This window comes from Ranitomeya imitator, chromosome 5 (assembly GCF_032444005.1).
Source record: "Ranitomeya imitator isolate aRanImi1 chromosome 5, aRanImi1.pri, whole genome shotgun sequence".
Classification (NCBI taxonomy): Eukaryota; Metazoa; Chordata; class Amphibia; order Anura; family Dendrobatidae; genus Ranitomeya; species Ranitomeya imitator.
This window is the reverse complement of record NC_091286.1, coordinates 261,557,820-261,582,197: the sequence shown is the minus strand read 5'-3', so window position 1 is coordinate 261,582,197 and position 24,378 is coordinate 261,557,820. Positions and strand designations below refer to the sequence as shown.

The 24,378-nt window shown below is 41.5% G+C and overlaps 1 protein-coding gene across 25 annotated transcripts in view; it reads right to left on the bottom strand.

Moving 5' to 3' along the window:
• The window catches only part of LOC138637428 (titin homolog), a 1,151,517-nt gene that overhangs the window by 771,964 nt on the left and 355,175 nt on the right, over positions 1–24,378 (bottom strand). For all 25 annotated transcript variants that reach the window (XM_069726100.1, XM_069726106.1, XM_069726124.1 and 22 more), the window contains 2 exons: positions 22,645–22,707; positions 1,429–1,485 (listed from right to left, as the gene is read on the bottom strand). In XM_069726100.1, coding sequence (XP_069582201.1) covers positions 1,429–1,485; positions 22,645–22,707 — 120 coding nt within the window. The remainder of the gene's footprint in view (positions 1–1,428; positions 1,486–22,644; positions 22,708–24,378) is intronic.

Genomic DNA, 24,378 nt, shown 5'->3' with positions numbered 1-24,378 from the left:
CAACATAGACTATTGTTCCAGATTCCTGGTGGGGGTGCAGGGTTCCTGACCTCCACTAATTTTATATTTATGACCTCTAGGTTAGGGTCACACAAGTACATTAAAAAAATCAGCCTGAGTCTCCTCCAAAAAGTGGGGCGATTTTCTTCCGCACTCGTCATCCGTATGCAGTCCGTTTACAATATGTTTTTAGCAAGCAGCTATTAATCATTTCCAGGACCATTTACAGTTTCCTGTTTTATAGAATTGCAAGGTATCTGTAAAAATTGGATGCTATACTGCGGCATCCAATTTTTTTCTAGCACCAATATTCTTGAATGGGTGAATCTCATCCAATTTCAGAGAATCTAATCGGATTCTGTCAGTGAAAAAAAATCGTCTATCTGCACTGCCCTATTGAATAACATTAGTCCGAGTGCTATCTGATAAAGCATTAGATTGCAGTCATCTGATTTATACTCGCATGCGCACGAGCCGTAAGGATAGGTAATCAATATTTTAGTAGTGGATAACCAATTTATAGTCAGACATTTACACCATATCCACAGTCATAAACGTCTGAGGGAAGCATCTATCTGTAGAACAGTAGCAATCTACCTCGGTCCTTCCTAATGAGGATAATTTGGGCTGCTAAATTATAATGGTGCATATACAAAGAGGTAGCTGTGCATTTATTTCCATGGAGGTCTTGGGAAAGTGTGCTTTCATCATCAGTTATGCATTATCTATCGCTAGACTCTTTAAAACCCATAATGCCATTTGATGAGAGAAAGGCTTTCTGCTCTTTTTTAGTTGCTGATATAGTGTCTGCTATTACTACCTCTTGCGATTGGGTATGTAACAGTCTGACTGCTCTAGCTATAAAGAAACCTATTTAGCTTCTGGAATTGCCTTTCCTTCACACCTAATGGATGTTCCCTGACCTTTTGTAAGGTCCTTGAAAGTAATAATGACATGTAATTAATTAAGATCACCTCTGAGGTGTCTATTTTCTAAGCTAAACAAGCCTAACTTTTACAACCTCTCATATAGGAAAGACATTCCGTCCCGTGTAATAATCTTGTTGCCCTCCTTTACTGACACTTATTGACTAAAATCTCTTTTAAAATGTGGAGCCCAACCACTATATCCCATATAGGCCTTACAAGGAATTTATAGAGAGGTAATGTACATTTATCTCTTTGTATACACCCTAAAACCTTCTTTGCTTTTGCAGCTGCTGCTTGACATTGAGTACTGCTGCTCAGCTTACTTGTAACCAGAATACATAAGTCCTTCTCCTGTTTTGTAGTCCGAAGTATACTCCTATTTAATGTACATGTAGCAATAAGAATACTGTGACCTAGGTGCATTACTCTTGGAAATCTCGAAAGGGGCAAATACTTTTTCACACCACTGTATAATGTTCTGTGACATAATATGCCATACCTGCTTTTATCGCTTTCTTTTTTTCAGGCGCCACCTTCTCTTTTTCTTTTGCTGTTACTGAAATAGGTGAAAGTTTAGAAAAAATGATTATGTTTAAAGGAGTATTTCCATATTGGATATATGTGGCATATACACTAGATTTGCCAGAAATTCCTGTTAGATGCGTGCCTCATCTCTGGTGCCGACACCTATGTCTACAATTAGGATCTAGTTATCCTGCTGCATCTATAAATGAAGATTTGTGCACATACAGTATGGAATATAATTATTTGATACTTTGCAGATTTTGCAAGTTTTCCCACCTACAAAAATGAAGACATCTGTCATTTTTATCATAGGTACACTTCAACTGTGAGAGACAGAATCTTAAAAAAGTCCAGAAAATCATATTGTATGATATTTACGTAATTAATTTGAATTTTATTGCATGAAATAAGTATTTGATACAATAGAAAAACAGAACTTAACATTTAGTACAGAAACATTTGTTTATAATTACAGAGGCCAAACATTCCCTGTAGTTCTTGGCCACGTTTGTACACACTGCAGCAGAGATTTTTGCCCACAACTTCATACAGATCTTCTCCTGTTTTTTCAGGTTTTGGGGCTGTTGCAGGGAATCATTGAGTTTTATCTCTCTCCAATTTTTTTCTATTGGGCTCAGGTCTGGAGACTGGCTAGGCCACTCCAGGACCCTGAAATTCTTCTTAAAGCTCCTACTCACTTGCGAACAACTCGGATGAGTCTCGCATGTTTAAAACCCAGCTCTGCACCCGTCACTCAGATCAGAGCGTGTGGCCGCATAGGAATACATGCAGCCGCATGCTCTGCTCCTTTGTGCCAGGTGTAGTGCCTGGGTATTGCCATGCGAGACTCGTCCGAGTCTCGCGCAAGTGAGTAGAAGCCCTTACAAAGCCAATCCTTAGTTGCCCTGGCAGTGAGTTTTGGGTTGTTATCATGGTTGGAAGACCCAGCCATGACCCATCTTCAATGCTCTTCCTGAGGGAAGAAAGTTGTTAGCCAAAATCTTGCAATACATAACCGCATTAATTCTCCCATCAATACAGTGAAGATATCCTGTACCTTTTGCAGAAAACCACCCCAAAGCATGATATTTCCCCCACTATGCTTCACAGTTGGGGCGGTGTTCTTATGGTTATACTCAATCTTCCTCTTCTTCCAAACATGGCAAGTGTAGTTGATACAAAAAAATTCTATTTTTGTCTCATCTGACCACATGACCCTCTCCCATGCCTCCTCTGGATCATACAAATGGTCATTGCCAAACTTCAAACAGTCCTGGGCATGCGCTAGCATGAGCAGAGGGAGCTTGCATGCTTTACAGGATTTTAATCTATGATGCCGTAGTGTGTTACCAAAGGTTTGAGACTGGGGTCCAAGCTCTCTTGATGTTATTGACTAGGTTTTCCTGTGTAGTTCTAGACTGATTCCTCACCTTTCTCAGAATCATCCTTTTCCCATGAGACGAGATCTTGCATGGAGCCCATGATCGAGGAAGATTGACAGTCATCTTGTATTTCTTCCATCTTCTAATAATTGTGCCAAAAGTCGTTTCCTTCTAACCAAGCTGCTTGCCTATTATCCTGTGGCCCATTTCAGCCTTGTGTAGGTCTACAATTTAGTCCCTGGTGTCCTTAGACAGCTCTTTTGTCTTTGCCATGGTAGAGAGCTTGGAGTATGATTAAATGAGTGTGTGTACAGGTGCATTTAATGCAGAGAAGGAGGGCTTCTTAAAGAAAAACTAACAGGTCTGTGAGAGCCAGGTGGTCAAATACTTTTTTGTGAAATACTTATTTCATGCAATAAAATATAAATTAATTACCGTGTATAATTGAGTATAAGCTGACCCGAACATAAGCCGAGGCACCTACTTTTGCCACAGAAAACTGGGTACACTTATTGACTAGAGTATAAGCCGGGTATGTTTTGTCCTCTCATCCCTGTCCTGCTATGTGTGGCTCCCCCTGTCCTGTTCTGGAATGTGTTGCTCCCCCTGTTGTATGCATGGCTCCCCCAGACCCGCAAGGCTCAGCTTCCCCGGTCCGCATGGCTCGGCTCCCTGGTCTCCCAAGGCTCGATTCCCCCCATTTCATGGTTGCATGCATGGCTCATATTTCCCCCTCCCACCCACCATCATTCTCACCCTCCTCACACTGGAAACTCTTCCTGTTCCTGTGCTGAGTTGTCAGGTGGTACTGACCATTAAGGTAATGAATATGTGCCCCACGCTTATGGATATGGAGATGCCTACATATTCATTACCTTAATGAGCGGTACTATGTGACCGCTCAGCACAAGAAAGGAGAGCTGCCGGCGCTGGGACAACAGAGATGCAGGGATGGAGATGCAGCAACGAAGGAGGAGTATGATATTTTCTGTTAGCCAGCGGCTGCAGCTGCCGCTGACACTGTGCCACAGCGCCGACTCCTGCCACTGCTACGATGCTCTCCCTCCCCCACCAGCGTTCTGGACAATTGACTCATGTATAAGCCGAGGGGGACATTTTCAGCACAAAAAAATGTGCTGAAAATCTTAGCTTATACACGAGCATATACGGCATTTAGAAATCATACAATGTGATTGTCTGTTTTTTTTGTTTTGGAATTTATCTCTCACAGTTGAAGTGTACTGAGTATAAAAATAACAGACTTCCCCATTCTTTGTTGGTGGTAAAACTTGCAAAAATGTCAGTGTATCAAATACTTTTTTCCCCACTGTATGTGGGGCTCAACCTATTTCATACCATTAGATCACCAAAATCATCCATCCATGCTTTAAATCGAACCTCTTCACAACCTTCGACATATCCGTTATGTCATGGAAGAGAAGGACTTCCCAACCACGGGATCATGGTGCACATCATTGCAATTGCACAGGCACAAGAGCTGTGATCGTGTGATCGCTGCATGGTGTTCTATTAACATCATAGCTGACACCCGTTTCTCACTGCCAGGAGCGATGCCCAAACCACTCCCAGCAGCTTAACCACCTGAATGCTACAATTGATATTGATAACAGCATTTAGAAGGCAAGGAGAAGGAGGAGGCCCTTCCGTTCATGACATGGGCCCGATCATTGCCATGTTGATTTGAGGTCACCATGACTACATCCATGTCCCCAGAATATGGTAACCCTTTAGAACATGTTCAATGCATTGCAAAGCTTTATAAAAACAATGAGACTGCTAAAAGTGAAAGTTTCATAGAGGGACTAAGTAAAAAAGTGAAAATAAAGTAAAAAAAATTGTAAATATATATATATTTTTTTAATTAAAAAATATTAAAAAATATGAAAGAACATAAAAGAAAAGTAAAAGCAATTACAATTGGTTTCTGACTCTCAAAATTTAGAATAGAAATCAATCAAAAAAGTTATGTGACCAAAAATTTTACCCAAAAAAATGTCAGCTCATCCTGCAAAATACCAGACCTCTGACATGACTCTGTTTGTAGAAATATAGGAAAATTAAATCTCTCAAAATATGGCAATCCAAAAACTTATTTTTGCAATAATAAGGGTCTTTTAGTGTGTGACAGCAGCCAAACAAGAAAACATAATTGTTGATTTGTTCATTCTGCCTCCCTAAAAGTTCGCAGTAGAGCTCGGATCACATTTATTCTGCGTTCTACCCTGAGCACTTAAACTGGGGTTTCTGTGTAAATCTCTAAAATACGTGATTCAGCCAGAACTCTAGATGGAAGATTCCCTATAATGAGGCAGATGAATACACTGTGGATGCCTTCCGGCCTATGATCAGGCGGTCTTTTTAAGCTTGCATAAAAGTGTGGTCGATCACTTTTTTTTAGCACTTCTAAAAAGAAGTGCTCCATTGAACTGGGGCCAAACGGAGTCAAGAGTAACTTTGCTGCCCCATCATGGTGAATGGATTCTTCAGGGGTTTCATCTCAATAACATCACAGGGAGATTTAGATAGGATAAATGTGATCCAAAATGTTATGTAAAATGTTCCCAACAAAAACTTCAAATCAATCCACAAAAACTCAAGTGCCCAATCAGGTCTGCCATCAGTCAATATAAGGGAATATAAGGGGCTTCCATGTTACTGGCAGTACAGAGGCTCTGGAAACTCCTCAGAAATTTGGCAAATTCTGCGCTCCCAAATCCAAAATCCCCTCCCCCTTCTTAACCTCACAGTGTGCCTAAGCCACATTTAGAATCCACATGTTCGGCATTTCTGTAGCGATGAGAGTTTGCCTAATTTACTGGTTTGTGCATGAGGTGGCATAATGTACTGGGCACTAGAACGTACAGGGCTATAAAACATACTGGGCACTACAATGACAGAAATGCAATTTTCACTCAGCAACATCTACTGTTGCTTGATTCTTGAAAACACACATATTGTCACAATCGTCACTACACCTGTAGATAAATTACCAAAGGGATTTAATTTCCAAATGGGGGCTCAGGCACTCTGTATATGGAGTCCACAAACTATTGTAGTAAAATCTGTTCTCCAGGAGGCAAATAGTGCTCCATCCCTCCTGAGTCTCGCTGTATGGCTAAGCAGTACTATAGAACCACATATAGGGTATTTACACATGCAGCATAAATTGTGAGCAAATTGTGGTGCTATTTTTCCCCATTCCCCCATGTGAAAATGTAAAATCTGGGGTTAAAGTAAAATTTTTCTGGTAAAAATGTAATTATTTTTTCTTCACTGCCCAATGGTATTAAATTCTGTGACACACCTGTCATGTCAATATGATCACTGCACCCTTAAATGAATTCATTTAGAGATGTAGTATGTAAAATAGGGTCACATTTGGGGGGACCTGCTGTTCTGGCAGCTCAGATGCTTTCAGTAAAACTTGCACTATAATATGGTGATCCTTCCTTTCTGAGCTTTGCATTGTGCCTGAAAAGTATTTCCCAACTGCATATAGGGTATTGGCGCACTCCAGAGAAATTGCACAATAAACTGAGATGTCCATTCTTTCCTATTAGCCCTTAGAAAAATTAAAAATATAACATTTTAGAGGTAAAAATGTAAATATTCTTTCTTGATTACCCAATGGTATAAAATTCTGTGAGGCACATATCGTGTCAACATGCTCACTACATCGGTAGATGAACTCATTGGGGGTCATCGGTAGATGCACAAATGAGGTCACTTATGGAGGGTTTCTGATGTTCTGGCTCCTCAGGGGCTCTCACAATATGACATGGAATCCTTTAACCAGTCAAGCAAAATCTGAACTCCAATATGGCCCTTCTTCCCTTCTGACTAGTGATAAGCGAGTGTACTCGTTGCTCGGGTTTTCCCGAGCACGCTCGGGTGGTCTCCGAGTATTTATGACTGCTCGGAGATTAAGCTTTCATCGCCTCAGCAGCATGATTTACAGCTATTAGCCAGCTTGATTACATGTGGGGATTACCTAGCAACCAGGCAACCCCCACATGTACTCAGCCTGGCTAATAGCTGTAAATCATTCAGCTGCCATGATGAAAACTAAATCTCTGAACCCGAGCAACGAGTACACTCGCTCATCACTACTTCTGACCTTTACACTGTGCCTAAAATGTAGTTTGCAACCATATATGGGATATAAATGTACGCAGGAGAAATTGTACAACAAATTTTGGGGTCCATTTTCTCCTGCTATCATTGGGAAAATAAACAAATTTGGGGCTAAATCAACATTTTTGTGGGAAAAATATTTTTTTTTTTCAATTTTATAGTTCAATATTGTATTTTTCTATAAAGCACCTGTGAGTTCAAGTTGTTCACCACATGTCTATATAAATTCCTTGAGGGGGTCTAGTTTTCAAAATGTCACTCGGTGAGGATTCTGCTGTTCTGGCGACTCAGGGGCTCTTTCAGTGGGTAATGGCATCTGCAAACCATAATAGTAAAATTTGCACAAAATGATGGTCTTTCCAAATGCAACATAACACCCGCTGTTAGGACTGGCGGAACTCACCAAATAATAATTAGAGAGGATATGAGGTATGTTCGCAGTCCGGGGTCCACCGTGCAGAAAGGATACCTGCTGCTTGGTAATAGCAGACTAGATGGCGGTATAATGTGAATACACACGGCTTAGCTTCACCCGGTATGAAGGAAACAAACCCTGTTGTGTAACAGGGCCGCGATACCGCACAGAGAGCGCAAGTAAAGAGTCACAGAACTCTGTCCCAAGACACGGGGAAAGAGTTCCTCTAGACCTCTTATGCTCAACACCACTACTGTGGTGTCAGGGATATAACTGAACTAATAATTTACCGCACAAGAGTGCATACAACGCCGCTCTGGCGGACGCCACTAACCACCCTAAATAGGGCCAGGAAAGCGCACTAAGCGCACGGCGCCGCACTGGTGGTCACTGCTGCGAGACGCTGAATTGTGTGCTGGATGTGCAGAGTAGCACAGTCTGGCACTAGGTAGCTTCCACCATTCGCGAGCAGGCAACAACACTAGGGATGGGAATGATTCGGAGCTTTCATCCATCAACAGGCATACATCCATCACACACATTAGCAAGTTCACACTAGCGCATGGCCGAGCGGCCTGATGCTAAAGTCCGGAAGTGGAAGGAAAAATGAGTGACCACGGATGAACACTGTGCCAATGCCAGCAGTTGGAGCTCTGTATCATGGGTGACTTGGCGTCCCAAAAAGACCTGTTTCAGAGTGCTCAGAAACCGCGAAGCACTCTGCACCACATGATCGTCGCGCTCCTACAGCGGCGTAGCCCACTCCAACACCCTGTCCGACAAGAGAGATATAATGAATCCCACTTTAGCCCGTTCTGAGGGGAAATGTACAGCCAGGAGCTCAAGGTGAATCGCACACTGGTTCACGAATCCCCTACAAGACTTGCTATCACCAGAGAATTTATCTGGCAGTGGGAGGCGGGATAAGGTCGGAACAGGGGTGGCAGTGGACAAAGTGGCTGCAGCCACGCTAGCAGCCTGAAAAGCTAATGCGGTAACATCCATAGCTGAAGTTGTGCACTCGAGAGCCACCAACCTGCCCTCCAGCTGCTGGATGTACCTCTGCAGTCGCAGTTTGTCCGCCATTACTAGACAGACCCTGGCACTAGTGTAATGTTAGGACTGGCGGAACTCACCAAATAGTAATTGGGGAGGATATGAGGTATGTTTGCAGTCCAGGGTCCACCGTGCAGAAAGGATACCTGCTGCTTGGTAATGGCAGACTAGATGGCAGTATAATGTGAATACACACACGGGTTAGCTTCAGACAGTATGAAGCAAGCGAACCCTGTTGTGTCACAGGGCCGCGATACTGCACAGAGAGCGCAAGTAAAGAGTCACAGAACTCTGTACCAAGACATGTTTAAAGAGTACCTTTAGACCTCATACGCTCGACACTGCTACTGTGGTGTCAGGGATAGAACAGAACTAATAATTTACCGCACAAGAGTGCATACAACGCCGCTCTGGTGGACGCCACTAACCACCCTAACCAGGGCCAGGAAAGTGCACTGGCGGTTGCTGCTGAGAGACGCTGAATTGTGTGCTGGATGTGCAGAGTAGCACTATCTGGTGCCAGGTAGCTTCCACCATTCGCGAGCAGGCAACAACACTAAGGATGGGAATGATTCGGAGCTTTCATCCATCGACAGGCATACATCCACACACACACATTAGCAAGTTTACATGGCCGAGCTGCCATAATAATAATCTTTATTTTTATATAGCGCTAACAAATTCCGCAGCGCTTTACAGTTTGAACACATTACCATCACTGTCCCCGATTGGGCTCACAATCTAGAATTCCTATCAGTATGTCTTTGGAATGTGGGAGGAAACCGGAGCGCCCGGAGGAAACCCACGCAAACACGGAGAGAACATACAAACCATGCAAACCTTTTATAGTAGTAGCGCTCTGGGACCTTCCTGATGGTCCAATAGGAGCTGCAACAGGACCTGAGCATGTGACCCCTGACCTCCAATGGGAGATCATCCTGTGAGCATGCTCAGTATAGGAAAAGCAGGACATAGTCCCAGAAAGGCCTGCTCGCTGCTGATCAGTGCTGGCTACAAAGGCAGAGCCTGGAACGGCAGCAGTAACCATTTGCACAGTATCAGCTTGAGCCAGACTCTGGGACCAATGTCTCCGCTGAGCAGGTTCCTCTGCGGCTGGAGGAGAATAGGAGAATGGGAGACCGCAGTGGACATGGTTTGAGATTCCCCCTGTACAGCAGCGGGGACTCAACATCTAACACTTGCTGACCATTCCATCAAAGTCTACATTCTAAAATATCACTCCTTCACTTAAGAGTTGGCGTCCTCTCTCGATTTCTGCCATTTTTGCGTTCAAAAAGTCAATCGGTGCCATGCCCCCCCCCTCATATGGGGTATCTGCATATCAAATTTTGTGGTCAATTTTCTCCTTTTACCATGTGAAAATAAATAAAAATGGGGTTAAATAAACTTTTTGTGGAAATAAGTAAATTGTTCATTTTTTCCTTCCACATGGCTTCAGTTCCTATGAAGCACCTGAAGGGTTAATAATCTTCTTGAATGTGGCTTTGAGAACCTTTAGGGGTGCAGTTTTTAGAATGTTGTCTATTTTGGGTATTTTCTGTCATATAGGACCCTGACATACAAAAACATCAGAAACCCCCACAATGACCCCATTTTGGAAACTGTACCTCTTGAGGAATTTATATACTGGTACAGTGAGCATTTTTTTCCATTAAAATGTTGCTTTGGGCCAAAGTTTTTAATTCTCAAAAGGAATAATACAATAAAATGAATGATACAATTTTTTATGCAATTTCTCCTAGTACGCCAATATTACATATGTGGTACTTTTGTAGCACAATGCACAGCAAAACCCTCTACCGGTGACACCATTTTACAAAAATTACCCCCAGTTAGTGTTCAGGCATGGACTCCAAACACTGACTTTTACAGGAAGTTCATGTTACAAATTACGCTTGGCACCCTTAACATCAGGTCAACTGCATGACAGCGGGAGAAACCTTGGCGATCAGAATGCTACGGCTCCTATGCTAAAAAAACAGGTTACCGACAGCCACAGGTGTCGGCTGATGAAAGAGTACTACTCCCAACAACCTACGCATGCTGTAGGTAAAAACAGCAAGAGCAGGCACTGCTCATGGGAGTATTCATCAGTCAGCATCTGTGCTATGAATAAATAAATTAAAAAATAAAAACGCAGGGGGTCTTTTTTATTTTTGTTAACTAGCACAGGCAAAATTCACAGCTGCAGGCTGCAACTCTGAGCTTTCTGCTATATCATGGCTGTTTATCAAAAAAAGAAGTGTCCACATGCCATTTTTGTAAATTATTTAAATAAATAATTTTAAAAAAATGGAGTGAGGTCTACCCATTTACTGACAACCAGCTAAGATAAAGCAGACAACTGGGGGATGGTATTCACAGGCTGGTAAGGGGTCATGAATATGGCCCCCAGCCTAAAAACAGCAGCCCACAGCTGCCCTAGAAAATGGCACCAATTTTGGCGCTTTTCACATATCTTTCCACTTCCCCTTGTCCGGAGGCAAGAGGAGCAATGGTTGTGAGGTTCATGTCAGCAGTTTTATGGCTACTGACTTGAAGAGCCCAGGTGCTCACAGTGATCTCATTGAGGTCACTGTAGTCCATCATCTTGGCTCACAGAGAAGTGTGGGAACTCATCTTCAATAACCGGTGGTGAACTCTATGACGTTATTGCTAGTCACTGAAACTGCCCTAGCAGCATCTTATTTTCCCATGATTTTCAGCCTAGATGGTCGCATCATGGGGTTTCAACTTAATTGGGATAAAGTGAGTATTTTTGTTCTTTATTATTTTCTGTTTTTTTTACAGGGGACAATTGCTTCAATGGAATGGGCGTAAGGTGAGTATAACTATTTTTTGTTTTAATTTAAAATAAGGAGTCAGTGTCTTTTTTTCAAAAAAAGGATTTTATTCAGAACGTGTCTTTTTTACACTATAGGGCTAGTAATGGATAGACGTCTTATAGACACTTATCCATTACTAACCTGTGAGCTTGATGTCAGCATCCATAAAACAGCTGACATCAATCCCACAACTATTACCCCACTTAACATCACCACAGTAGGAAGATCAGGACAAAATGCCAGTATTGGTGCATCTAATAGATGCAAAATTTCTGTGGCTGATACTTTTAGGCTGGGGGGCCATATCTTACCAGCCTGAAAATACCAGTCCCTAACTATCTGCTTTAGCTTGGCTGGTTTTCAAAAATGGGGTATCCCACACCATTTTTTAAAATTATTTAATTAAATAATTTACAAAAATGAAGTGGGGACCCTGCTATTCTTGATAACTAGCCATTATACAGCTGACAGCTGAGGGTTGCGGTCTGCAGCTGACAGTTTTCCCAAAGCTGGTTATCAAAAATAGAAAAGACTCCACGTCATTTTTGTAAAATGCATTTATTTATAGCACACAGGCACACTGCTGATGAATATTCCCATCAGAGGTGCCTGAAGTCTTTGTTATAAGCAACAGCAGACATTGGCTGATGGGACTGGTAACTCTCATCAGCTGATGCCTGTGACTGGCGGTAAACATTTTATTTTGACAGCTGCTGGCTCAAGCTGTCATTTGACTTGTACTTGATAATAAAAAAAAAGTTTTGTCATCCCCCATAATTTTCATAAGTAGCAGAGGGAAAGCTAACAGCTGATGGCTGATGTTAATATTCTGGGGAGGGAGGCAATATCCCTAAAGGTTCACAGGCTATTAATATCAGCTCACAGCTGTTTAGTTAGCCTTTATTTTTATGGGGGGAACCCAGAATAAAAATGATGCAGAATCCCTCATAATTTCATACTAGCAAAGGCTGAACAGACAGCTGCAGCCATGGAAATTGGCTCTCCTCTCAGTCGTCAGGCACACCAGAAATGGGACATCAATAAGATGCGTCAAATCTGGCTCTTAGCCTCTTTCTTCCCACTTGTCCTGTGGCAGTAGCAAGTGGGGTAATAGTTGTGGGGATGATGTCAGCTCTGAATTGGCAGCTGATATCAAGCCCAAAGGTTAGCAATGGTAAGGCATCTATAAGACGGCTCCATTACTAGCCATGCAAAAATTTTGGAAATAAACACACAGAATGAATAAAGTCCTTTACTTGAAGTAAAACTCATGACCCTGTTTTACACATTTATTTAACATTAAAAAGCAAAGATATATTCACCTTGCTCATATCCTGTTGAAGCCCATGTCCCTTGTAATAGACAGGAAATAAAAAACAACCATAATATTCACATTATGCCTTTTCCATTGATGCCCATGTATTCTGTAAAAAAGAAAAATAATAAACAACCATATCTTTCACTTGTTCGAAGTGAAGATAATCCATACTGTCACATGAAAATTAAAATAATTTGGTCAGTAACTGTTCTCCGTGCAAGTTGGAACGCATTGACAGGAGAGTAGTCATTCCTCCAGTGCCTAGCACTGAGTTGCCGTGAGAACTTTTTCACGTAGTGAGCAGTGCCATAAGTGAGATCACAGGGGTACAGCAATGAATTCCAGTGAACTTTCTCCAGACACTGGAGGAGCTATTACGCTCCAGTCAGTGTTTTCTGGCTGACGGGATGGCACTGTTGTGACTGCTCTCCAAATCATTGTGGGACAGTATGGATTATCTTCATTTCGGATAAATGAGGAAAATCGTTGTTTATTATTTTTCTTTTTTTTACAGTAAGGCCGGGGTCACACTAAAGAGAAATAAGGACGAGCGAGAGGCGCAAAAACAACACATTGCACTCGGACCAAAGTTTCTCTATGGGGCAGCTCCCATCAGCTGTATATTTCTCGGCCGTATTTTATGGGCTGAGAAAATCTCAGCATGCTGCGTTTGTCAGCATATTGCACAAAAAATTTGCCAATGAAAGTCTATGGGGGCGAGAAAAATACACACGGACCATACGTGTGATTTGTGAGAAATACGCACCGGTGTTCTATAGAAAAGCTGATAATTCAGTGCGGTGTACAGTAAAATCACACTGATAGGTTAAAATAGAAAAGCTAAAATAAATGTGTACACATAGAATTGGTATATACACTCCCTGTCAGAAGTTATGTCGCTTATCCATGTTATGTAAATAAAAGCTTATAACCTGACATTAAATTCATCCATTGGTTGTATAAATTATTCTTTTGAAAGCTGAAACCCTCCAAAATGTATTTTAGCTTAAGAAAATAAATTGGCATCAATGCAGAAATATTGATCAGTTAATGGACACAGAATGGTCAGATTTTGGCAAGTCAAAAGTTTTGTCACCTGGTCATATAATGCACCCAATCCTAGCTTACATCCTCACCTGTGCTCAGTAAATAATTGGTGAATTAGTGTGTGTGTATAAAAAGAAACCCGGCACCCCAGACCTTCACTTGAACTGCAACTTGAGCTCTGACAACATGCCAAAAATCCATCCAGGCAACAAAAGCCTGGATTATCAAGAGGCTGAAGACCAGATCCACTGCAGAGGTGGCTGGCACCTTTATTGTGTCTCAGCATCAGGTACAAAGAATTTAAAAAAGATTTGAAGAGACTGGAGATGTGTTTGACAAGCCCAGGTCAGTCAGACCCCGTAAGACAACTGCTCAGGAGGAATGTTTGTTGGTTAGAAAATCCAAAGCAAGCCCCTCTTCCACTGCAGCAGAGCTCCAACAGGCCTGGTCACCTCAAGTTACTGTATCAACTAGAACAGTTTGTAGGATTCTGTCTCGAAATGGCCACCACTGTCGAATCAGTGCCCAAAAGCCAGCGCTAAACAAAAGGCAAATAAAAAACCATGTGGCATTTGCAAAGTCCCACAGCCTGCTAAACAGATGTACTCTGGAAAAGTGGCAGAAGGTGGATTTCTCTGATGAATCTTCAGTAGAATTACACCACAGCCGCCGCAAATACTGCAAGAGACCTACTGGAGCCCTTATGGATTCAAAATACACCCAGAAAACAGTTAAATTTGGTGGTGAAAAGATCTTGGTCTGGGGTTACATTCAGTATGGAGGTGTGCGAAACATTTGCAAGGTGGAAGGCAATATCAATAGCCTAAAATATCAAGAAGTATTAGCTACCTCTTATATTCCAAATCATAAAAGGGGTCAAATTCTGCAGCAGGATGGTGCTCCATATCATATATCTATCTCTACAACAAAGTTCATCCAGGCAAAAAATATCAAGGTGCTCAAGGACTGGCCAGCCCAGTCACCAGACATGAACATCATTGAGCATGTTTGGGGGTAGGATGAAAGAGGAAGCTTTGAAGACAAAACCAAAGAATCTAGATGAACTCTGGGAGGCATGTAAGACCGCATTCTTTGCTATTCCTGATGACTTCATTAATAAATTGTATGAATCATTGTTGAACCGCATGGATGCAGTCCTTCAAGCTCATGGAAGTCACACAAAATATTAAATATGACTCTAATAGCACCACAACTTCATTCACCAATGTTATGCAACATATCTTTGTATTTTGGGCAGCACGGTGGCTCAGTGGTTAGCACAGCAGCCTTGCAGCGCTGGAGTCCTGGGTTCTAATCTCACCCAGGACAACATCTGCAAAGAGTTTTTATGTTCTCTCTGTGTTTGCGTGGGTTTCCTCCCACATTCCAAAGACATATTTATAGGATATTTAGATTGTGAGCCCCATCAGGGACAGTGATGATAATGTGTGCAACCTGTAAAGCGCTGCGGAATATGTTAGCGCTATATAAAAATAAAGATTATTATTATTATTTTAAATTAATTATTTGTTTGACTATCACAAAACTTTTGTCTTGCCAAAATCTGACCATTCTGTGTCCATTACCTGATCAATATTTCTGCATTGATGCCAATTTATTTTCTTAACCTAAATCACATTTCAGAGGGTTTCAGCTTTCAAAAGAATAATTTATACAACCAATGGATAAATTTAATGTCAGGGTATAAGCTTTTATTTACATAACACGGATAAGCGACACAACTTCTGTCAGAGTGTGTGTATGTATATATATATATGTATGTATATATATATATATATACATACATATATATATATATATATATATATATATATATACAGTACAGACCAAAAGTTTGAACACACCTTCTCATTTGAACATTTTTCTGTATTTTCATGACTATGAAAATTGTACATTCACACTGAAGGTGTCAAAACTGTGAATTAACACATGTGGAATTATATACTTAACAAAAAAGTGTGAAACAACTGAAATTATGTATTATATTCTAGGTTCTTTAAAGTAGCCAACTTTTGCTATGATGACTGCTTTGCATGTCTTTGTGCGATTCAGAAAAGGTGAATGGATGGACTCTACATGCCTGGTTCCCACTGTGAAGCATGGAGGAGGAGGTGTGATGGTGTGGGGGTGCTTTGCTGGTGACACTGTTGGGGATTTATTCAAAATTGAAGGCATACTGAACCAGAATGGCTACCACAGCATCTTGCAGCGGCATACTATTCCATCCGGTTTGCGTTTAGTTGGACAATAATTTATTTTTCAACAGGACAATGACCCCAAATACACCTCCAGGGTGTGTAAGGGCTATTTGAACAAGAAGGAGCGTGATGGGGTGCTATGCCAGGTGACCTCGATCTGAACCCAATTGAGATGGTTTAGGGTGAGTTAGACCGCAGAGTGAAGGCAATAGGGCCAACAAGTGATAAGTAGGGTTGAGCGACTTTTCTTTTTATAGGATCAGGTCGGGTTTCACGAAACCCGACTTTTTCAAAAGTCGGGTCGAGTGAAATCGGCCGATCCTATAGAAAAGTCGGGGTCGGGGTTGGCCGAAACACGAAACCCAATGCAGTGCATTGGGTTTCTAATGGTTCCCAGGGTCTGAAGGAGAGAAAACTCTCCTTCAGGCCCTGGGATCCATATTTAAGTGTAAAATAAAGAATCAAAATAAAAAATATTGATATACTTACCCTCGGACCCGCCCTGGTTCTCACCGGCAGCCTTCCTTCCTAAGAATAAGCGCCTGAAGGACCTTCGATGACGTCGCGGCTTGTGATTGGTCGCCTGAGCGGTCACATGGGCGTCACGCGACCAATCACAAGCCGCGATGTCATCTAAGGTCCTTCAGGCACTGATTCTTAGGAAGGAAGGCTGCGGGTTAGAACCAGGGCGCGTCCGAGGGTGAGTATATACCTATTAGGAATATATTCACCCTCGGACGCGCCCTCGGACGCTTTCTTCCTAAGAATTAGCGCCTGAAGGACCTTAGATGACGTTGCGGCTTGTGATTGGTCATGTGACGCCCATGTGACCGCTCATGCGACCAATCACAAGCCGCGACGTCATCGAAGGCCCTTCAAGCACTCATTCGTAGGAAGGAAGGCTGCCGGTGAGAACCAGGGCGCGTCCGAGGGTGAGTATATCAATATTTTTTTATTTTTATTCTTTATTTTACACTTAAATATGAATTCCGATACCGATTCCCGATATCTTAAACATATCGGAACTCGGTATCGGAATTCCGATTCCAGATCAGAAGATCGCCGACCTCATGGCCGACCCCACACAGGGGTCGGGTCGGGTTTCATGAAACCCGACTTTGCCAAAAGTCGGCGACTTCTGAATCTGGCAGACCCGTTTCGCTCAACCCTAGTGATAAGCATCTCTGGGAACTCCTTCAAGATTGTTGGAAGACCATTCCTGGTGACTACCTCTTGAAGCTCATCAAGAGACTGCCAAGAGGGTGCAAAACAGTCATCAAAGCAAAAGGTGGCTACTTTGAAGAACCTAGAATATAAGACATAATTTCAGTTGTTTCACACTGTTTTGTTAAGTATATAATTCCACATGTAATAATTCATAGTTTTGATGCCTTTAGTGTGAATGTACAATTTTCATAAGTCATGAAAATACAGAAAAATCTTTAAATGAGAAGGTGTGTCCAAACTTTTGGTTTGTACTGTATGTATATATATATATATATATATACATATATATATATATATATATATATATATGTCATTGACACACACATAGCTATTTATATATTTACTAGGTTGTGGCCCGATTCTAACACATCGGGTATTCTAGGATATGCATGTGCCCGTAGTATATGGACACTGATGATTCCAGAGTTCGCGGCAGATTGTGCCCGTCGCTGATTGGTCGAGGCAACCTTTATGACATCATCGTCGCCATGGCAACCATTATGATATCTACGTCGATACTGTGTCCGTCGCTGAATCAGAAACGTGGGATTTCTACGTCCTTTATGACATCATTATGACATCATCGTCGCTGTGCCCGTTGCTGATTGGTCGAGGCCTGGCAGCCTCGACCAATCAGAGACGTGGGATTTCTACATCGATACTGTGCCCGTCGCTGATTGGTCAAGGCCTGGTGGCCTCGACCAATCAGAGACGCGGGATTTCCAGGACAGACAGACAGACAGACGGAAAAACCCTTAGACAATTATATATATAGATATTTAATACAGAGCTAGATAGCAGAAAAGCCGGTAATTAAATTGCCACCTTTTGCCATCTCCTTCTGAAACCTGACAGGATATGAGACATGGTTTACATACAGTGAACCATCTCATATCCCTTATATTTTTACATATTCCTCACTAATAATGTTAGAAGAGTCTGTGTGTAAAATTTGGGAGCTCTAGTTGTTAAAATAAAGGGTTAAATCACGGAAAAAACTGGCGTGGGCTCCCACGCAGTTTTCTCTGCCAGAGTGGGAAATCCAGTGACTGAGGGCAGATATTAATGGCCTAGAGAGGGACCATGGTTATTGCCCTTCCTGGCTAAAAACATCTGCCCCCACCTACCCCAGAAAAGGCACATCGGTAAGATGCGCCTTCTCTGGCACTTAGCCTCTCTCTTCCCACTCACGCGTAGTAGTGGTGGGATATGGGGTAATAAGGGGTTAATGTCACTTTGCTAATGTAAGGTGACATTAAACCACATTAATAATGGAGAGGTGTCAATAAGACACATATCCATTATTAATCCAATAGTAATAATGGGTTAAATAAACACACACATTATGAATAAAGTATTTAGTGAAATAAGTAAACACATGGGGTTTTAATGTCTTTATTGTACTCTCCATCTAACTGAGTACCCTCGATCTTCTGAAAAAAATGGAAAAAAATAAAAAACAACAATATCCCATACCTGTCCGCCATACAGTCATGTCCCACGATGTAAATCAATCTGAAAGGGTTAGTTAATTTTACAACCAGGAGCCTGCTAATGCAGCTGCCCCTGGCTGCAAAAACTGGGGAATGGAATGGAGTATAGTATATAGCAGTGTGGGCACATATCCGTGTTAAAAAAAGATAATTAAAATACAAAATAGTTCTATACTCATCTGCCGGGATCCAGCGAAGCTGTCCCTATCTGCGCGGCTGCCGCCATCTTCCGTTCCCAGGATGCATTGCAAAATTACCCAGATGACTTAGCGGTCTCGCAAGACCGCAAAGTCTTCTGGGTAATTTCGCAAAGCATCTCTGGGAACGGAAGCTAACGTCAGCCGCGAGCACATCGTCGGAATACGGAAGGTGAGCATAGCAGGTTTTTTGTTTTTTTAATTATTTTTAACATTAGATCTTTTTACTATTGGTGCTGCATAGGCAGCATCAATAGTAAAAACTTGGTCACACAGGGTTAATAGCAGCGGTTACGGAGTGCTGGAATTAACCCTGTGTGAGTGGTGAGTGGAGGGGAGTATGCGGGCACCGGACACTGACTGCAGGGTAGTAGGGAGGGACTAATCGGACTGTGCCCTTCACTGATTGGTCACGGCATCCATGACAGGCAGCTGGCGAGACAAATCAGCGATGCGGGATTTCCGTGACGGAAGTTGCCGACAGACAGAGAGACAGACAAATGGAAGTACCCCGTAGACATATATATATATATATTTATTTATATGTGTGTGTCTCACTGACATACAGTACAGACCAAAAGTTTGGACACACCTTCTCATTTAAAGATTTTTCTGTACTTTCATGACTATGAAAATTGTACATTCACACTGATGGCATCAAAACTATGAATTAACATATGTGGAATTATATACTTAACAAAAAATTGTGAAACAACTGAAAATATGTCTTATATTCTAGGTTCTTCAAAGTAGCCACCTTTTGCTTTGATGACTGCTTTGCACGCTCTTGGCATTCTCTCTGAAAACCAGGGGATTATGAGATGTCATAGAGTTCACCGCCAGTCATTGAAGCTGCGTTCCCACACTTCACTGTGAGCCGGGATGTCTTATTGACACCTCTCCATTACTAACCTTTGGGCATGATATCAGGTGCTATAAATGAGCTGACATCAAACCCACAACCATTACCCCACTTGCCACTGCAGCATGGAAAGTGGGAAGAACCAGGAAAACCACCAGAATTGTTGCATCTGGTAGATGCTTCTTTTCTGGGGTGGCTGTGGTCTGCTATTTTTAGGCAGGGGCAGGCAATATCCATGGCCCCATACTAGACTGAGAATACCAGCCACCAACCTTCTACTTTAGCTTGGCTGTCAAAAATGGGGGACACCCAACGATGTTTTCTTTAATTATCCCTCTATTCTTGAAAACCAGCCATGATAAAGATTACTGCTGGGCGCTGGTATTCTCAGGCTGGTACTCCCTACAACAGCAGGTGTAGGCTGATGGGAGTAGTACTCTCCCATCAGCCAATTCAGGTGACCAGAAGTTACTTTTTTACCACCGATCACTGCTATTGGCTCATGCTGTCACCTGACAGAGTGGGAACCACAGCTCTCTGACAAGCAGAAACAATCTTACCGCCAATCACTGCCAGTGTTTGCTTCGCTGTCATGCAGATGACAGAGTGGCAAATAACAGATGATCAAGCCCCCCATTCATCTGAATTGGGTCCAGGTTTGGATTAGGGTACCATATTGGTACCTGACCCAAACTTTTTTTAGATATTCGGCCAAACCCGTCGGACCCAAACATCCATGGGTTCGTCCATCACTACTTTCAGTCAATTCATCTAAGGGTAAAGTGAGCATGTTGATACCACATGTGCCTTCCAGAATTCTATACCATTGAGTGGTGAAGAAAGGATAATTACATTTTTACCTCTAAAATATTGTTTTAGCCCCATGTTTATAATTTCTACAAGGAATAGTAGGAAAAAATGGACCTCACAGTTTGTTGTGCAATTTCTTCTGTGTGCCAATACCCTACATGTAAATAAGTTTCAGGCACAGTGCAAAGCTCAGAAGGGAAGTAGTGCCATATATACTGCAGATTATTCTGTTATAGTTTGTGGGTGCCATGACCCACTGGAAGAGCCCTTGAGGTGCCAGAACAGCACAACTCCCCCATAAGTGACAATATTTTACAAACTATAGCTCTGAATTAATTCATCTAATTGTACAGTGCATATATTGACACCATGAGTGTGCTGCATAATTTTATACCATTAGGCAGTACATTCTTAGCATGAAAAAATTGTTTTAGACCCATATTTTACATTTTTACACTGTGAAATTTGTAAGAATGACACCAATATTTGTCAAACAATTTCAGCTGAACGTGGCAATAACCCATATGAGTCTGTACAGTGGTTACCCACACAGCGAGACTTGGTAGAGAATCCAAAAATAGCTGAGTCACCACAGAGATCCTTATAAAAATCCAATTTTTATTCCAAAATATTTAAAACATCACAGCATTGATGAGACAAAAATATCGCAACGTTTCGGCCAAATGGCCTTTCTCAAGTCTGAAATACAGTTACAATGAAGATCCATTTTTTGAAATAAACATTGGATTTTTATAAGGATCTTTATGGTGTCCTGCCAAGTAACATGTACTCATTAATGGTGCATGGGAATACTATACTGGACTGATTCTTGGGAGGGAAGGAGCGCTACTTTAATAAATTGTTGCAGAATAGTTTGCGGACTGCATATACATAGCCCTTAAGTGCAAAAAAGCAGAATCCACACTCAAGTGACACCATTTTGGAAATTACACTCCTCTGGGAATTTATCTACAGGTGATGATTTTGACTCCATGGGTGTTTTCCAGAAACAAGCAGCCGTGGATATGGTTGAATGAAAATTGCAAATTTGCCCAGTACATTGTAGTGCTTGCACATTATACCCGGCTCATGCTTTTGGAGACATGCTCATGTAAATTAACCAGGCTCTTGTCCTTACAGAAATGCTTAACATATGGAAGATAAATGTGGTAAGGCCTACTGTGGGGCTTGGAAGGGAGAGGGGCATTTGGATTTGGGAGCACAAAATTTGCTTGATTTCTTATGGGGTCAAGGAGCTATAGCACTTTTCTAAAGCCTTAATGCTACCAGTACCATGAAAGTCCCATATATTTCCATTGACAGATGATGGATCGGATTAAAGACTTGCTTTTTTTGTGGACTGAGTAGAAATTTTTTTGTGGAATGTTTTGCATAAAATTGTGGATCACCTTTATACTGTACTCTACTCTGAGCACTTACATCAGGGTTTCCATCTAAATATCCTAATTACATGAACCTCTCCAAATTTCATGAACCAGATTAAACTCCAGACAGGGCCATTCAGTGTCATGAGGCAGCAGAGTTACTATGGACTCCATTTGGTCTCTGTACATCTGTACAATGGTGTCTTTTTCAGGGGTGCACAAAACTGTTGATGAACGCGCTTTTATGCACACTTTAAAATACTTTTTTACTTTATGGTACTTTTACTACATTAATCACTGGTATAATGCATTGCAATGCACCATACCAACAATGTATCATACCTGTCAGTGCTGCACTGGGCATGGTCTATGCAGGTCCCCATAGCTAGCAGAAACAGACATTGTTGTGATAACTTTGGGTTGCCACGACAATAATCGAACCCTCCCGATGATGTCGTGGGGCGCTAATCAGAAGGGAGAGGGATCACTATTGATTGCGGCATTTAGGAAGGTTAGATGGCCCGGGGTCAACGCATGAACTGCTTCTGGCAGTAACAAACAGAGCTCAGTTATCCATTAAGCCGAGCTCCCATAGTTTGGGCACTGCTTCTTTGCTCCCATGGCACATGATCGCCACAATATAAATTTACATAATTTTTTTTAAATCCCTTTTTCGGACCATGATCTAAACTTAAATCAAATGTCGTGAAAGGGTTAAAATAAATCAATTCCCCTAATGGCAAGATAGAAACCAAATAGTCCTCTTTGTATTTCATACCTTCTTTCTTTGGTTCTTTAACAGCTTTCTTCTCTGGAATTTTTTTCTTAAGTTCTTCTTTCACTGCAATGTCGTAAAAATCAAATTATACATAAAATTTAAAATATTTTGTAGTCATTTAGGTTATCAAACAACTGCAGCCATGTAATATCTCTTGACATTGACAGAATAATTTTTTTTTATTATTCTAATTAATCCCAAAGAGTATAGAAGGTTATATTTGATTAAAACACATTCAAAAGTAATTTTCCATTATATGTCCAACCATAAAATTTACAGTACAACCCTCACGTACAATACAGAGAATGCACCTCACCAGTTTCATCTTTTGTTGTATAATAAATGTATATACATTTTAAATGAAGCATCACAAGCATATACAAAAAGCAAGGTGCTCTGTATTCTCTTAAGATTGATTTATAAAAATTCAATCAACTTTATGAGAACAATCACATACCAATCATGACGAATATGCTAAATCAGAATATTTTGATTCATAGCATTTGTTCAGTTTGCAACATCCTCCTAAGTGCAAGTTATTTGTCTGTGCAGACCAACAATCAAGGGAACCTGTCAGCAGGATTGTGCACATTAACTAGACACAGTGTCAGGTTGGCGCCGTTATACTGATTAATATGATACCTTGGTTGATGGAATCTGTCTTGTGGTTGTTGTTTAATCTTTATTTTCAGTTTTGAGTTAATGATATGCTCGGGACTGCCTGTGGGGGGTCTTCATTTCGTGGTCTGCTAATGCAGACTGCTGACAGGTCACAGTTCCCTCAGTGACCTGCTCCCTAGTTTACATAATGAATGTTATACATATATATATATATATATATATTGGAAAAAAAATTCCTTCACCAGGCAGGCACTGTCAGCGGCACCTGAGCTGCAGCATGATCACATGTGTAATGTGCATTTAATTATTTTTTTTTTGTGATGCTATAGGTAAAGTGCTAAAAAGAAATCATCGAGAGCTGCTACAGGGCACATCTTCAGACACTTTTTTTTTTAAGAATTTGTGTATAGCATCACATAAAAGAATTAAATGCACATTACACATGTGATCATGCTGCATCACAGGTGCCGCCTCTGGCGCCTTGCCTGATGCAGGTGATTTTCTTTCCAAGCTATATACAGTGGGGCAAAAAAGTATTTAGTCAGTCAGCAATAGTGAAGGTTCCACCACTTAAAAAGATGAGAGGTGTCTGTAATTTACATCATAGGTAGACCTCAACTATGGGAGACAAACTGAGAAAAAAAAATCCAGAAAATCACATTGTCTGTTTTTTTAACATTTTATTTGCATATTATGGTGGAAAATAAGTATTTGGTCAGAAACAAACAATCAAGATTTCTGGCTCTCACAGACCTGTAACTTCTTCTTTAAGAGTCTCCTCTTTCCTCCACTCATTACCTGTAGTAATGGCACCTGTTTAAACTTGTTATCAGTATAAAAAGACACCTGTGCACACCCTCAAACAGTCTGACTCCAAACTCCACTATGGTGAAGACCAAAGAGCTGTCAAAGGACACCAGAAACAAAATTGTAGCCCTGCAACAGGCTGGGAAGACTGAATCTGCAATAGCCAACCAGCTTTGAGTGAAGAAATCAACAGTGGGAGCAATAATTAGAAAATGGAAGACATACAAGACCACTGATAATCTCCCTCGATCTGGGGCTCCACGCAAAATTCCACCCCGTGGGGTCAGAATGATCACAAGAACGGTG